The sequence below is a fragment of the Marmota flaviventris genome, chromosome 16, assembly GCF_047511675.1.
Source record: "Marmota flaviventris isolate mMarFla1 chromosome 16, mMarFla1.hap1, whole genome shotgun sequence".
NCBI classification, from domain to species: domain Eukaryota; kingdom Metazoa; phylum Chordata; class Mammalia; order Rodentia; family Sciuridae; genus Marmota; species Marmota flaviventris.
Genome location: NC_092513.1, coordinates 36,867,733 through 36,882,789, shown reverse-complemented (window position 1 = coordinate 36,882,789; position 15,057 = coordinate 36,867,733). Strand labels below are relative to the sequence as shown.

The following is a 15,057-nucleotide window of genomic DNA, read 5'->3' as shown; positions in this document are numbered from 1 at the left end:
TGTTCTGTATTTAGGGTATATCTCTTAGGATGGTTAAGCTTAGAAAAAATGAATTTTGAAAAAGGGAATGGAGATTAACCAACATGGGAGAAATGGAAAACTTTTCTTTGCATAAATAGTAATAATAAATAAGCTATGGCAATAAAAAATAAAATAACTGAATCATAAGAGAAAACTTTAAAAAGTTTGAACTATGTATTTAATTAAATATAATTAATCTCTTTCTAAGTAAAAAAGCATTCTTAATCAAAATGTTAAAAAAATGGCGTCTTGTTTTCTCATAATTTTTATTTCAAAATATACACTCTGTAACATTTTAACCTTTTGGAGTATTTTCAACCTACTTTATATCCTTTGCTGTGGTTAATTTCCAATTAGTTATTTCCAAAGATATTTAAAACCAAATCTATATAGGTTCTCTTTACTTAAATAAGTTAACAATGCCACTTATGTGATCTTCATTAATTTTTTTAAGCTATGCTGCTACAGTCAATGAAAAAAAAAAAAATATCTATCCAAGGTTTATTGGTGGAACCTGCTATATATCAAATAGTGGGCCCATATCTCTCTAGAAGTTTGCAGAGAATGGATGAGAAATTGTTAAGAATGTCCTAGAAAAATTCTTACGGTAGAAGAAGACTGGAATTGATGGACTTTGTTAGACTTTCTAGCTTTAACATGTCATAATTTGATAAAAAAAAAAAAGTCCTATGAGGGTCGGTATTATGTACCCCTGTTATGCCTGTCACAGTGCAACAGTATATCAGAAGGTGCTGAGCAAAGTTTTGTTTACAACCTCAGATTTTGAACTTATGCCCCTGAAACTTTTCATTTTGGCAGAAAATGCAAACTGAAGTCAATAGAATTAAGGGCCTTCTTTTAACCACTAATATACCACCATCACATAAAACTATAAATTTGCACATGTCTGGCAACAAAGTAGAGTAGGGTGTTTAACTAAAGACCTTATGCTGTAAGAAGTCTCTTTCTAATAATCCATATTCCCATGAACAAAACTTTGAAACTCATACATAAATAAAAGGTAAAAATTCATCAAACTGTCATGCGTAGAACCTTGTTAAAGAGAAGTGAGAAGAGAACAAATTGGCACCAAAATCTGTGGTACCAGGAGCTGAAAGTTTGCTTCTCTTTCATCTTTCTGCATTGGGCTTAGTTTCAATTTTAGCTGCATAAATTTTTTTTTTGAAAAATTTATTACTAATGATTTTGTCTAGAGGGTAACCTAAAATGCTTATTGCTTTTTTCTTTTAGTTGTCATTATGTTTAAGGTCTTTTTGCTTCCCCCTTCCCTTTGCATTGCTGTGGATGCACCTAGGGCTTTGAAAACTCCAGGCAAGTGCCCTACCACTGAGCTACACCTTTAGCCTTTTTATTTTTTATTTTTTGAGACAAGGTCTCACTGAGTTACTAAGGCTGGTCTTGAACTCGGAATCCTCTGCCTAATCACTACCTTTTTTTTTTTTTTTTTAGAATGTTGGTGGTATATAGTTCTGAGGTGGCAAAGCCTTTCTGAAGGTTTAATTTGTACAGCTTCCATTTGTATTGTCACACACTGAAGCCATGTTTTTTTTGACTGGGTTTCTGCCTGAATCACTTGATTATCTGTGCCCCCCCCCACACACACACGCAATATCTAACTCATACCTTGTCACTTTCTTGTGGGTCGCCCTCACCTAGCATTACCACCTGGAGATATAGAAAGTAAAATCTATTGATGGCACAGTTTGGAGAACTTGGTACCTTTCCATTTTTGCTCAAAAATAGTGGCCCACTGAAGCAGAGCTAAGCAGTAAACTTCGTGTTTTCCTTGTTATGATTCCAAAGGTTCCTATAGGGCCCTCAGTGGGGAGTACTGTTGACTCTTTAGGTTGCAGTAGGAAAGGTTACCCCATGAAAAACTGACCTTCCTGCCCATGTGAGTGCTATGCACCTCCTCCTTCCGTGACCCCATTAATCAACCTCCATCTCTTTTCCCTCAGACTCCCAAGGCACATTAGCTATGCTCCTGGGTAGCCTGTGCACTACCAGGCCTTGTATTGTGGTTAACTATTTTCATACTAGTCTCTTTCTACCTTGTAAATGAGCTCTGAGAAAACTCATTTTGTTTCATATGAACCTTTAGATTGGTGTCCATTTTTATTGACTTGAATCTTATTAATTTGCATGCTCTACTGACTATAATCCTCATAAGAATTTATCCCAACACAATTGGGCCAAATGTTACAAAGAAATGGGAAAGCTCATCAATCTTGACAGCACAACATCCCAGGCCTATGTTTTTAGGGGAGATGCTTTGACATTAAATATCCTATAAGAGACATCAGCCCCTCTTGACTGTCCCTCTTTTGTCTGCTTTGTTCAGAAGTATTAAGTATTTCACGAGAACCAGCTGTTGTTTTCAATAAGTTCTTTAAAATGATGAGCTTTATGTTAATTCTAGAATACAGCTTGCTGAGAAGCTGGGGCAGGGGAGAGAGATCAGTGGTCATGAATTGCAGGCAAATAGGAAATGGTTGCATTTGAGGAACACTTCAGTTGGACTGAATACCAACAAACCTGAGCTTCCTGGCTCACAGTGATTCTATATTGCAGGTAATCCCAGTGGAGAAGCTAGTGAAAGGACGTTTCCAGGACAACCTGGATTTTATTCAGTGGTTTAAGAAATTCTACGATGCTAACTACGATGGGAAGGAGTACGATCCTGTGGAGGCACGACAAGGGCAAGATGCAATTCCTCCCCCTGACCCTGGTGAACAGATCTTCAACCTGCCCAAGAAGTCTCACCATGCGAACTCCCCCACTGCAGGTACTGTCACAACAAAACTGGAGATACACTCTTATTTCAGAAAATGGCTCAGACCCTCCTGGGCTTCACTGTGTGTTTGTGATTGATTTGACCCAGCAGTCAATATTTTAATGCTTTCGGATGATTTTTTTAGCATTGACTTACTGACTGCATTTACCTTCCTCTGACCCATCTGTCATAAGTCTAATGATTTTGATTTAAGCTATTAAAAAGCAAAGTCATGTTATATCACTGAAGCGTGGTATTAAAACAATGCTCCAGGGTATAGATTTCTTTTTTTAAATTTGAAGTAGTCTGTTTAGATTTAGAATTAAACACTTTTACTGCTTAATTTTTGGCCGTACAGACCACAGTGTGAACTGATTTATACTGTTATATATGGATCCTCATCTCTAATTCTTCAGAGGAAATTTATGAATGCTGCATCTATCTCCTGCAGACGTAGTGCCAATTTTTACTGATAATGTGAAACAACACTTCATTTTTATCCACCTTTGTCCAAAAGTGAAGTCATTCACCATGATTAGCAGAAACTTAAGGTTTTTTTTTTAACTTTTGTTCATGTAAACCTTTTTAAAATTTTATAAATATCCGTGACATAAAAAGATTTTGCCAAGCAAAACGTGTTCTTATAAAATTGGGTCATTATCATTAACTCCAGTTGGGTAGTGAACAGTGAAACAGTGATACCCTCAGAAGCCATTTGTTTCCATGCCAGTGTGGAACCTGATGTTCAGATGTGTGAAATCTGTGACCTTAATTTTGTAAATAATACAGATTCCTTAGTTATGGCCAACGCCCATCAGAGTGGATTAGAAATTGTTAGCAGTTCTAGGGATGTGGTAGTAGCCCTGTAATCACAGTTTCTCTCACTGTGAAGAAGGCTTTTTATTTGTTTTACTTATTTCTGAATTCATGACTATATTCCAGGTAAACCAAGACCTTTGGAAATCTGTCATTATTTTGTTAGTATTTTAAATCTTCTATTTTAAAAAATATTTTTAAAGATAACATTATTAATATGCATATTTCCCTGTATATTAGATGAATTCTTATTCATCTGGATCAAAATAGTGGTAAGGAAGAGGAATAGACAACTTTGGGAGATATTTAGGGGGTAAAATAGACTGGATATTGTTAATGGATTGATACTGGGGTTAAAGAGAGAAGGGTGTCAACCATGACCTCTTGATTGAGGGTCTTATTCAGGAAGGGTTGCTAGAGGACCAGATTTAAAAGAAATTGTAAGTTTGTTTTCAGTGTACTGAGTTTGAGATTCTCTTGGAATATCCAGCAAGAAATCTAAATAGGCAGGTTTTTTTGGTGGGGGGCGGTGTTTGTGTGTGTGTGTGTTTTTCTGGAGCTCAAAAGAAGTATGGGTTAGAGGTGAACATTTGTGTATATCTATGCAGTAGAATCTGGATGTAAATACACAGTGATAAGGTAAAAGGGCCTTGAAGAAACTCTTGATGTTTAATGGTTGAGTAAAGGAGGAAGAGCGTGCATGGGACACAAAGAAGATGCAGAAAGATTATAGGAAACTAGAGAGTGAGTGGTTGTGTTGAGGAAGGAGAAAGAAGGGAGCAGAAGAATCAACAGTATTTAAATCTTCTAAGAAGTCAAAATGAGGCCTGGTATTGGATCACTCAACTTGGAGGTCATTCACTGGAAAGTAGAACAAGGACTGGATTAAAGAATCCAGAGAAATTAAGACAGTATCAAAGTCCAACCTTGGAGCCATAGAGTAGATGAGTTATATAGATTAGGAAAACTAAGCACAGATCTTTGAGAACACATACATATATGGGGGAAGAAAGAATCAGCAGCTGAGAAAAAGGTGAAAAAAGTGAAGAAAACCAGGGGAACTCAACATTAGAGAATAAACAGTAGGAAATTTCTAGAAAGAGGGTCACCAACAGTGCTGAATATTAATTGTGGAAACATCAAATAGGGTAAAGCCTGAAAATAGGCCAAGGAGGTCTGACTCCTCGGAGGTGATTAATAGTCCTTCAGAGAACTAGTCCAGTAAGACAGATTCACCAAGGGCATGTGGAGTGTGTAGGTGAGCTGGAAGAGTAGATTTACCTTCAACAAATCTGTCAGGAAGAAAAACATTAATGGAAATAAAAACATTTGGTTGTTGTAAGAAAAAGAGCTGATGGCAGCTTCAGGAAGTAAGATTGGAGGGAGAATGGTGTTTGTTCCTTTTTTCTTGTTTTTGTTTGCTTTAAGGATAAAACAAAATATTCCTATTGATGAGAGAAGGATCCATGGAAAAGGAATAATTGAAAATAGTAAAAGAGGAGAAATTGGAGAAGCATGGCCCTGAGGCTGGAAGGAGAAAAATAAGGTCAAGGGCATAGATAGAAGGGCTAAAGGGAAAGGGAAGATTTATTTTTCTGGAGCAGAAGTGATGGAAGAGGTCAGATAAAAATTAAGCCACAAGGGGTTTGGGAAATAAGCATTCATGCAGTTCAGACGGGCCACATACTTTTTTTTTTTTTTTTTGACCTTTTATTCTAATTTGTTATATATGACAGCAGAATGCATTACAATTCATATTACACATATAGAGCACAATTTTTCACATCTCTGGTTGTACACAAAGTATATTCACACCATTTGTGTCTTCATACATGCACTTAGGGTAATGATGTCCATCTCATTCCACCATCTTTCCTTGGCCACCTACTTGTGTCAGTAACTTTCATCAGCCTAGGAGCTGGAGTGGAGAAAGGGGGTGGTGTGTACTTCCCAGAGTCTGCAATTCAGGAGGCACATGGAGTGGGAGGACAAGGAGGTGAGAAAATCAAGGGTGGCTGGTATTTCTCCTCTTAATGTCATTTCCTATAGCTGTTAGTGATGGACAGATTGGTCTTGAAATGCAACTGCCATTTTTTTTTCACGTTTTTAATAGTGGAATTGGATAGACCTCCGAATATTTTTCTTCCACAATCATAATGTGTCCTTAATTTTTTTTTGCCTTGGCTCCAACACTCCTACTCCCCAAACAGAACTGTCATTATGCCGCCTTGGCCTCGTTTTCTAGGAATTCCCTTGCTTGTCTCACAAAAGCCACAGAGAAACTTGTGCCATTTTGATAGAATATCTATAAACTTGAAAGAGAAGTATTTGTTTTCCAGAGCGTAACTTCTCAGGTGACAACACTCAGGAAACATATGAAAGTCAACAGATAATAAATTCGGGTTTTAATGTTCCAGAAGGCAGTAATTCCTGAGACTGTGTTCCTAATAACTTGACCATGTTTACCTCTTTGGTCTTAATCAGGGAGAAAGGATATTTTTTTCTGGAATAAAATTAATTATTCCCTTTTTAATAAAATATGTTCTGACTATGGGGCAGTGTGGAAAGTAAAATTATAGTGAGGGAAATTATAGCCAAGTATACATAAGATGTAAAACATTACTTTTCCAAGCTATAATAGGAGAAAGGCTCCCATAAATACATTAAGACCTCATTTTTCTAGAAGTCATGTATCCAGATATTGGGAACACAGCCAAGAAAATATAAGCCAAAATGTCTTCTCAGAGTCAGAATAGGTGTTATAAAATCTGTGCTGTGAAATTCACACACTTTGCTCATGAGAGAGTTTCTAGGATACTTATCCAGTCTCTTTGCTCTTTCTTAATTTAGAAATAGCTATAATAAACATGAGGATATGGTTTCTCAGCACATAAGGTATTAGGGCAGGAGTACATAGGCACCAAGAGAGAGCACAAACAACAATAAAAGAAGATCCAGAAATCTTAAAACCTTACTAAAGAGCCTAGTAGTCTAGGATCTTTATTTAAAAATTGAGCATCTCCATGCCTCTGAGAAGCCCACAGTGTGTGTGATACCACAGATCTCATGGGTCCCTTCAAATTCTTAGGATTCTGTTATAATTCTCTTTATAATATTGACCCTGAATCATTTTCCCCATGAGCTGAGTACAGACTCTAAACTGGCCCTCCTTCCTCTGTTCTAAAACCATAGGTCTGATTTTTGTCCATTCACAATTTAGGATAAATTAAAGTGCTTGATGAGATGAGATTCAGCTATCTCAGAAATTCACAGTGGTGCCAAGTCAGGAACATTTAGCAGTAATTCTGTTCCCAAAACCTTGGTCATTTCTTAATTATTTGCATTAATGGAAACAAGCCGTGGATGATAAAATTGAAAACAGGAACCAGTCCTCAATTATTTTTTTTTTTTTTTTTGGCTTTGGAATACTTGATTGATCTTGCAGTGGATTTATCTCTTCCCCCAAATAGTTCCTTGGGCTAATATTAAAATTAGTTTGCATGCCCTGACTGTTACAAATGAATAGCAATAAGTGGAAGCTTCAAAGCATCTTATATGACAGAGAGACTAAATTAGAGTGGAAAAAGTGATTGTGGGAAGGATTAGCCATACATGATAATTGAGAGTACTCTGTCTACATAAGCAAGGGAAAAAAATGTGCTTTTACATCATCCAGATGGCTTATATAACCCCACTCCAGAGGAGATTTGTTTGTGCATCAAATAAATTCCAGATACTTAGTGCATTCTGTTTTTGTGTGAACATGCTTGATTTTTCTGCCGTAAAATCTTTTCTTCTATGGATTCAGAGAAGCCATATAATAGTTTGGTGTCTGGGTATAGTAGGGTGACTTTATTGTAAGCAACTTGAACATCAGCAGAGGTGTCATAGGAGGGTAGATGGCCTCCAGGTCAGTTTTATTTTGTGTGTTTTCGAAGGAGTTGCTTCTTGAGTTGGTTTTGATCTGTCAGCCAAGAGCATACATTAAAATGTACATTTTTATAATAATAAAGTGCATACATCATTGTGAATCATGATGTTTATAAATTTATTGCTCTAAGCCATATCTGCAACTTGAGATAGCTGTCTAGGGAGATGAGTTTTTATGTGTGAGCACTTACTAAACTTAAAAGAAAATTCAAAATTATGGTTTCTATAGCAACTACAGCTTAGACACATTGCAAATTCACATACATTAATGCATTAAAATCAAACACCCATATATAAATATAGTGTGATGAATTTAGAGTTGCTATGGGAGTTGAGTCTGAGCTTTCTCTTTTCCTTAGAGACTTCAGTGTTTCAGCCTTGAAATCAGGTTAATGGAAATGCTTGAAAAGTAGTTTCTAAAAGAAAACAACTAATAGAACAAAGTATTTGAACAATCATAATTAAATTCCTAAATGTAAATTTAAATAAATCCTGTGTTTTTCAAAAATGATACTGGCTGTAGCTCAGGGGCAGAGTGCTTGCCTAACATGCGTGAGGCACTGGGTTTGATCCTCAGCACCACATAAAAATAAACAAAATAAAGGCATTCTATCCATTAAGAAAAAAAAAAGATACTGAATATTTGAATACTCTGAATTACCTTTGATTTTGGATTCTCCAAGACTAGTCATACAGTCTAAAAATGTAACCATGTTTTTTCGTTTATTTTTTAGCAGTGTATAAGCATTTGTAGAGCACCTACAATCTAAATAAGCATCACTACTCACCTTAATTTGAGAAAGCAAATTTGGCTTTACTTTTTTGTGTTTTTAAGAAAGGCATTGAAATATAGCAGTAAGGGTGGGTTTTATCATCATTCTAATCTTGGCTTTGTGTCTCAGAATATTGTCTCTCACCAGGTGTGGTGGTGTACACCGTTAATTCCACCAGCTGGGGAGGATGAGACAGGAAGATTGCCAAATTTAAAGCCAGCCTCAGCAACTTAGCAAGGCCCTAAGCAACTAAATGAGACTCTGTCTCAAAATAAAACATAAAAAGAGTGGGTATGTGATGAAGTGCCCCTGGGTTCAATCCCTGGTACCAAAGAGAGAGAGAGAGAGAGAGAGAGAGAGAGAGAGAGACTGAGACTCTTTTGGTCAATGTACCACATGCATTTGAAAAGAATGTGTGCTCTATAGTTGTCATATAATGTTCAGAAATAAAGATGGTTGATAGTGTTTTTCAGATTCTGTGTGTTTGATGAAGGGTTTGGTTTTGTTCTATTTTGTTTGTCTAGTTCTAATAATGGCTACAAAGATAATGTTAATTCTTCATGCATTGATTGATTGTGGAATTGTCTGTTTCTTCCATTCTCCCAATTTTGTGTTCCTATTTTTTGTAAGGCTCTGTTACTAAATACATACACATTTACAATTAAGTAATCCTATTGAATTGACCTTTTATTTCTTTGAAAATAATTTTTGTCTTTAAGTGTATTGTATCTGATGATAATAGAACCACTCCAACTTTATTATACCTACTGTTTGCACGATGTCTTTTTCTCTGATAGACTTTTTACCTATCTTGTCTTTACATTTAAATTATATTTCTTATAGACAGCATATAAGTGGGTCTTGCTTTTCTATTCATTGTGGTATGGTAGTCTTTGCCTTTTAATTAGACTATTAAGTGCATTGATACTTAGTATAATTATTGATTTGTTTGGATTTATGTCTACCAAATTACTATTTGTTTTATTTTGCTGTTTCTCCTTTTCTGTTAGCTTCTGGATTTTTAAAATACTTAGAGTTTTATTTTAATTTATCTAGTGTCTTTCTAACTATACCTTTTTGCATTAATTTTTGTGGTTGCTCTCAGAATTATATGTATTCATATCTTTTCACAGCATACTTAAAATGAACATTGTAGCCCTTATGTAAAATATGGAAACTTTGCAAACCCCCTTCCCACTGTCCTTTGTTTTGGTTATTGTATATATTACATCTACATTCATTATAAACCTCACAAGACAATCTTATGACTTCTACTTTACATTCACATTGTCCAGTACACAGTGTCTTTTGAGTACTTGAGACGTCCTGTATATATAAAATTCATGCTGGGTTTAGAAGACTTTAAAAAAAGGAAAAAAAAAAAAATATATATATATATATATATATATATATAAATAATAATTTCATACTGATTCCATGTAGGAATTATATTGTACATATGTATTTTTCATATGTTAAAATTGATCTTTTTTAACTTTTTGATGTGACCACTGGAAAATTTTAAATGATATTGTTCACACACTTCTAGTAGGCCGTGCTGCTTTAAACAGTCATACGTATTATAAAGAAATAAGAGGAAAAAAATAGCCTATTTTTCATATAGTTACCATTTCTCATTTTTTCATTTCTGAACGTATGAGACCCCTACTGGTTTCAGTTCTCTTTAGACTGAAGAACATTTAATATTTCTTATAGTGCAGGTTCAGTGGTAACAAATTTGTTTTTAGATTTGCTTTTTCTGTCACTGTCTTAATTTTCCACTCATTCTTAAAGAATATTTCTACTAGATAAAGAATTTAAACCAGTCATACTGTCTTTTTTCTTGAAGCACCTTAAAGATATTATTCACGCTGATAGCCTCCAAACGTAAGCCATCCTTCTTCTCCTGTACGTAATATTCATTTTCTCTGGGTATAGTCAACTTTTTCTCTTTATTGTGTTTCAGAGTTCATTAAGCTTTCTGAATCTGTAATCTGTCTGGGGGAAATTTTCAGCATTATTTTTTCAAATATGTTCTTAGCTTTCTTCTTTACATCTAATCTTCCTAGGACTTCATTTACCTATAGGTTAGATCTTTTGAAATTATACCACAGTTTTCTGAAGCAGTGTTGACTTCCTCCCCAGTCTTTGTTTTCTGTTGATGTATCTTCAAGTTTATCCTCTCCACCCTATGGCATCTCCATTCTGGTATTGAGTACAGTACTCATTTTAGCTATTGTATTTCTCAGTTTTTAACTGTTCTCTTTTAAGGCCAGTAATGTAGATCAGTGGTAAAGCACTTGCCTGGCATGTGTGAAACTCTGGGTTCAATCCCAGCACCACAAAAAAATAGGTCAGTCTTTAATTTTTCTTCTTTTTCTTTCTCTGCTGAGTTTGCCTACCTTTTCATTTGTTATGAGCATATTTTCCTTTCATTCACTGAGCATACTTATGGTCATTGCTTCAAAGTTATTGTCTGCTAACTCCACCATCCTGGCCACCTTGTGGTGGACATCTGCTGATTGTATTTTGCTTTGGGAATACATCATATTGTCCTGACTCTTCATATGTTGGAATAATTTTGGATTATGTCCTAGATATTGTGAATACTAAAGCTTCAAAGGATGTTGATGTTTTCATTTAACAGGGACTTACTTTGATTAGAGTCTAAGGGGGTATGTATACTCAAGAAGTTAAATGCCACTCAAGAGGTCCTAACCTTGACCTCCAGCCTGTGCCTTTGGGTAGAATTTCCTTGGTCTTGTTTTTGCCAAGAAGCAAGTCTCCATTTACCTTTGGAGAAACTCCTTCTTTTAACCACTGATATTGGTCTCACCACAGAGTCATCATTTACTCTAAGAAATACATTTTCCCTTATCTGCTCTTTACTGGGGTAGTTCATAATAGCATGTGACTTCCCAGAGACCGGTAGGGAAGGCAAAGGCACCCTTCTTGTCCTTTCATGATGAGATCATCAAGATGAGTCATTCCCGTATATCTTACAACTTCCCAGCAAGGTACTTGCTTGATACTATCTCCTAGTCCCAGTCACCTAACAACATACCCTCCTGCTTACTACCTACTTACTGCCAGGATCGAATGTTCCATTCTCAGAGATAAAGCCATATCAGCCCAGTCCAAGGAAGAGATACGTTTCTTTCCAGCACCATAATTAACAAGGCATCTTTTTGAACAAAGGTTATGTAGAATGATGTTTGTGTCTTTTCACTCAGTGCCTGTCCCATGTCAGCATTTGTGTCCCTTAGGCCTACTCATATTAAGAAACTGTCCCATTGCTAAACTGCATACCACTTAGTAGCTGCTCCCTTAGCTACATCAGTGAGACCTGGAGAAGATGTTAAGAATCACTTTAATGGCCTACATAATTAAATTCTTAGAGGAGACTCCCTTCTCCCCAGAAGGAGAGGGATATGGTGGTTTTGTTCTTTCAGTTGCCTATCATTTATACAATATACGAGGGACACTGATAAGCATCAGGATACTTTCGTTGCAAAGAATAATTGAGCCTACATTTTCCTACTATCACAATCTATTTGAGCCACTGTAACAAAATATCATAAATCAGCAGATTCAGTGTCTGGTGAGGACATGTTTCTCATAGACATTTCTTGTACAGGGCACCTTTATATTGTGTTCTCAAGTGGTAAAAAAGGGAAACTCCCCAAGCACTTAATCCATTCCCCAGGGCTGCCAAGAGGACCCAATTGCCTCTGAACGACCCACCTCTTGAAATCATCACATCGGAGATCTAGCTGCAACATGGGAATTTGGGGCAACACAAGCATTCAGACCATAGCACCTACCTGTAATGGTGACAAAACCACAGCATAAAATGTGAACAGTGCTCTATCTTACCACCATCCTAAATATCTGTGGGTTTGGTGTTTTTTTGTTTTTTGGTTTTTTTAAATATTTATTTTTTATTTGTAGTTGGACACGATACCTTTATTTTATTCATATATTTTTATGTGGTGCTGAGGATCAAACCCAGGGTCTCGCATGTGCAAGGCGAGTGTTCTACTGCTGAGCCACAACCCCATCCCCGAGTTTGGTGTTTGGGGCACAGAGAAGAGCAAAGAAGCAAGAATAATTCAGGATTTTCAAATAGGAATCTCCTGGGAGAGTCTTTGAAAGAGGCATGCATTTTTCATTTCTATTCCAATTTGGTTGCCTACTGAGACAGCATTTTTAACAGATGCTACTAATTCATTTTATGATTTTTAATTATTTTGACTTACTAGAATCAAAGTATGTACATAGTTTTCTTTAAAACTAGAATTTTGTGAAGCCAGAGATCAAAACCTATGAAATGCTGTGCTGTTATTGTTTCCACTCTTAAAATCTAAATCTAATATAAATAGAATTTTTCATGAAACTTAGGGGAAAGGAAAACATTTAAAATGTACAGGAAATCAGTAATACTAGCAAATATTTATTGAGCACATACTAAGTTCCAACTATTATTCTAAGCACTTGATTGGTGTATTAGTTCAATTTAGCTTTACCACAATCCTAAAAGATACAATTATAATTTTAGAATCTAGAAAACTAAGGGCCCGAGAGGTTCAGTGATTTACCAGGGTCACTAAAAGTAGTGTACTAAAAATTTGAAGCCTAATACTGATTCCAGAGCCCACACCATTTGATCATATTGCCTCTCAAATATGACAAATACTCTTATTTTCTCCCTGCACTGTATTGAACCACAGTAAATTTTCACAAACTGAATTCAAATTGCAGGGTGCAAAGAGGAAATGAGAAGCACTCAATGTTACTGATCCTTGAAACAGCAGAGCACACACACTGCTATTGGTGTGGCATTTACCTTTTTTAAAATAAATTTTTAAAGTTTGAAAACGTTCCCATTCATCCTCTCAATAGGATTTAGAATGAGAAAGAGTTGCTGTATTTTATCTACATTTATAAATGAAGGAAATGTGAAGCTACTTGTTCCAGGTCTCTTATCAGCCCTAAAGCAGAAATGTGGATAAAGCCCAGAAGGCTGAGCCCCAGATTAGTAGGATTACTAATCTCTGGTTTCTTAATCCTTCAATTCATATATTTCTCTGGACAAATGGTCCGAGGGATTTCAAAGTGAAGAGTAAGCCCCTGAGACAAATTTGGCATTATTTCCTGATTCCTCACACAGCTGTCTGCTGAGAGGGCTGATGGCTTCCATTGTTGTCCCCTCTGCACTGGGGGAAGCAGTGGCTCTAGTCCTTTTAGAGCAGCGCGGGTCCTTTCACAACAGGCCTTGGGTCATTCTTACATAGCCGCTCCCTGGGTATGAAATGTTTGCTGACTCAGCAGCTAAACCCATTGTCCTGGCTGGGTCAACCCTCTTCTCTAAAGGTACAATAAGTTGCTGTTTTGCTTTTCAGCTTGACAGGAAACCTTGTCACTTTTCGAAAGAAACTGATATCGTAGTCACCGTCAGTTTCCTTGAGCAGAATATCACAGATTGCCCAAGAACCTATTTTTCTTTATTATCAATGCCTTTCTTTGTCACTTGGTATTTTGGGCAGAATATAAAACAGTTCTGACCTGAGGAATTGTCTAGAATTTCTTTGAATTGGATAAACTAAACTGTAAGCCAGTTCTGCCCTGCTCGGTCAGTGCTTCCCCATTGGCTGACCCAGAGGCGCTCACGTGCTGTCTGTCAAGTTGATTTAACTGGAATCACTGGCAGTGTTCATTTGGATCATGCCACCATGTGGCTGGTTTTGAAGTCTCTCCGGCCATCTTCATCACCTGAGAAACACCTTGCACAGTAACACTGTCACAGCGCACTACACAGGAGCTCAGAAAATATTTCTTAGAAGAATAAATGTGTCCTACTTCTTGGTGTTCCTTGCCCTTTTTGTGAAAACTCTGCTTGAATTCTCATTCATTCATTTAGTCTCCCAACAATGTCTGCTGTGGCCTGCAAGGGATTCTGGAGACTGGTGAGCATAGGAAGGCTACCTAAACTTGTTTTGCATGATCTCTTGAGGTTTCTGGGAAAAGTGAAGTTCAGCTAAGACTTAAGGAATGAGTAGAAGTTAGCCAGATAAAGGGTGTGGTGACAAGCATTCCAGACAGAAAAAAACAATGTGGAACTCAAGAGAATGTGCTCTGTTCAGTGAAGTGCATGTTGTTCTGTGTGGATGTTTTGAGATACTGGGCTGCAGAGTCAAACAGGACCCTTGTTATTACCTTAAAAGGAACAGAGAATCACAAACTTAGCAGCACAAAACAACATACATGTGTTCACAAATACTAAAGTCCAGGCACAGCTTAACTGGGCTTTCTGCATTAGGGTCTCACAAAGCTGCAATCCAAGTGTCCACTGGGGCTCTAGTCTCATCAGAGGCTCGACTAGGGTAAGATTCACTTCCAGGCTCCCAAATACTTGACAGTTTCCTTGCAGCTATAGGATCAGGGCTTTCATTTCTTGCTGGAAGCTACTCTCAATTCCTAGAGACGACTCCTCCCTCCTTGCATTTGGGCTTTCCGACAGAGTGCTTACCTTGTGGCAGCTGTTGCTTCAAGGCTAGTGGAGAAGGTCTCACCAGCATGTTCACCAGCAAGACACAGGCGTGTGTATCATAACATGCTGGTGTGAGTGGCTTCCTACCACCTTTGTTGTGTAGAACCAGTCACAGGTTCCCACACACCCCCTCAAGGAGAGTTTATTATACAAATGTTAAGACCAGGAAGCAG

The 15,057-nt window shown here is 36.9% G+C and overlaps 1 protein-coding gene across 3 annotated transcripts in view; it reads left to right on the top strand.

Moving 5' to 3' along the window:
- Positions 1-15,057, top strand: part of Mapre2 (microtubule associated protein RP/EB family member 2) — a 149,463-nt gene that overhangs the window by 109,959 nt on the left and 24,447 nt on the right. For all 3 annotated transcript variants that reach the window (XM_027935604.2, XM_071602814.1, XM_027935603.3), the window contains one exon: positions 2,614-2,827. In XM_027935604.2, coding sequence (XP_027791405.1) covers positions 2,614-2,827 — 214 coding nt within the window. The remainder of the gene's footprint in view (positions 1-2,613; positions 2,828-15,057) is intronic.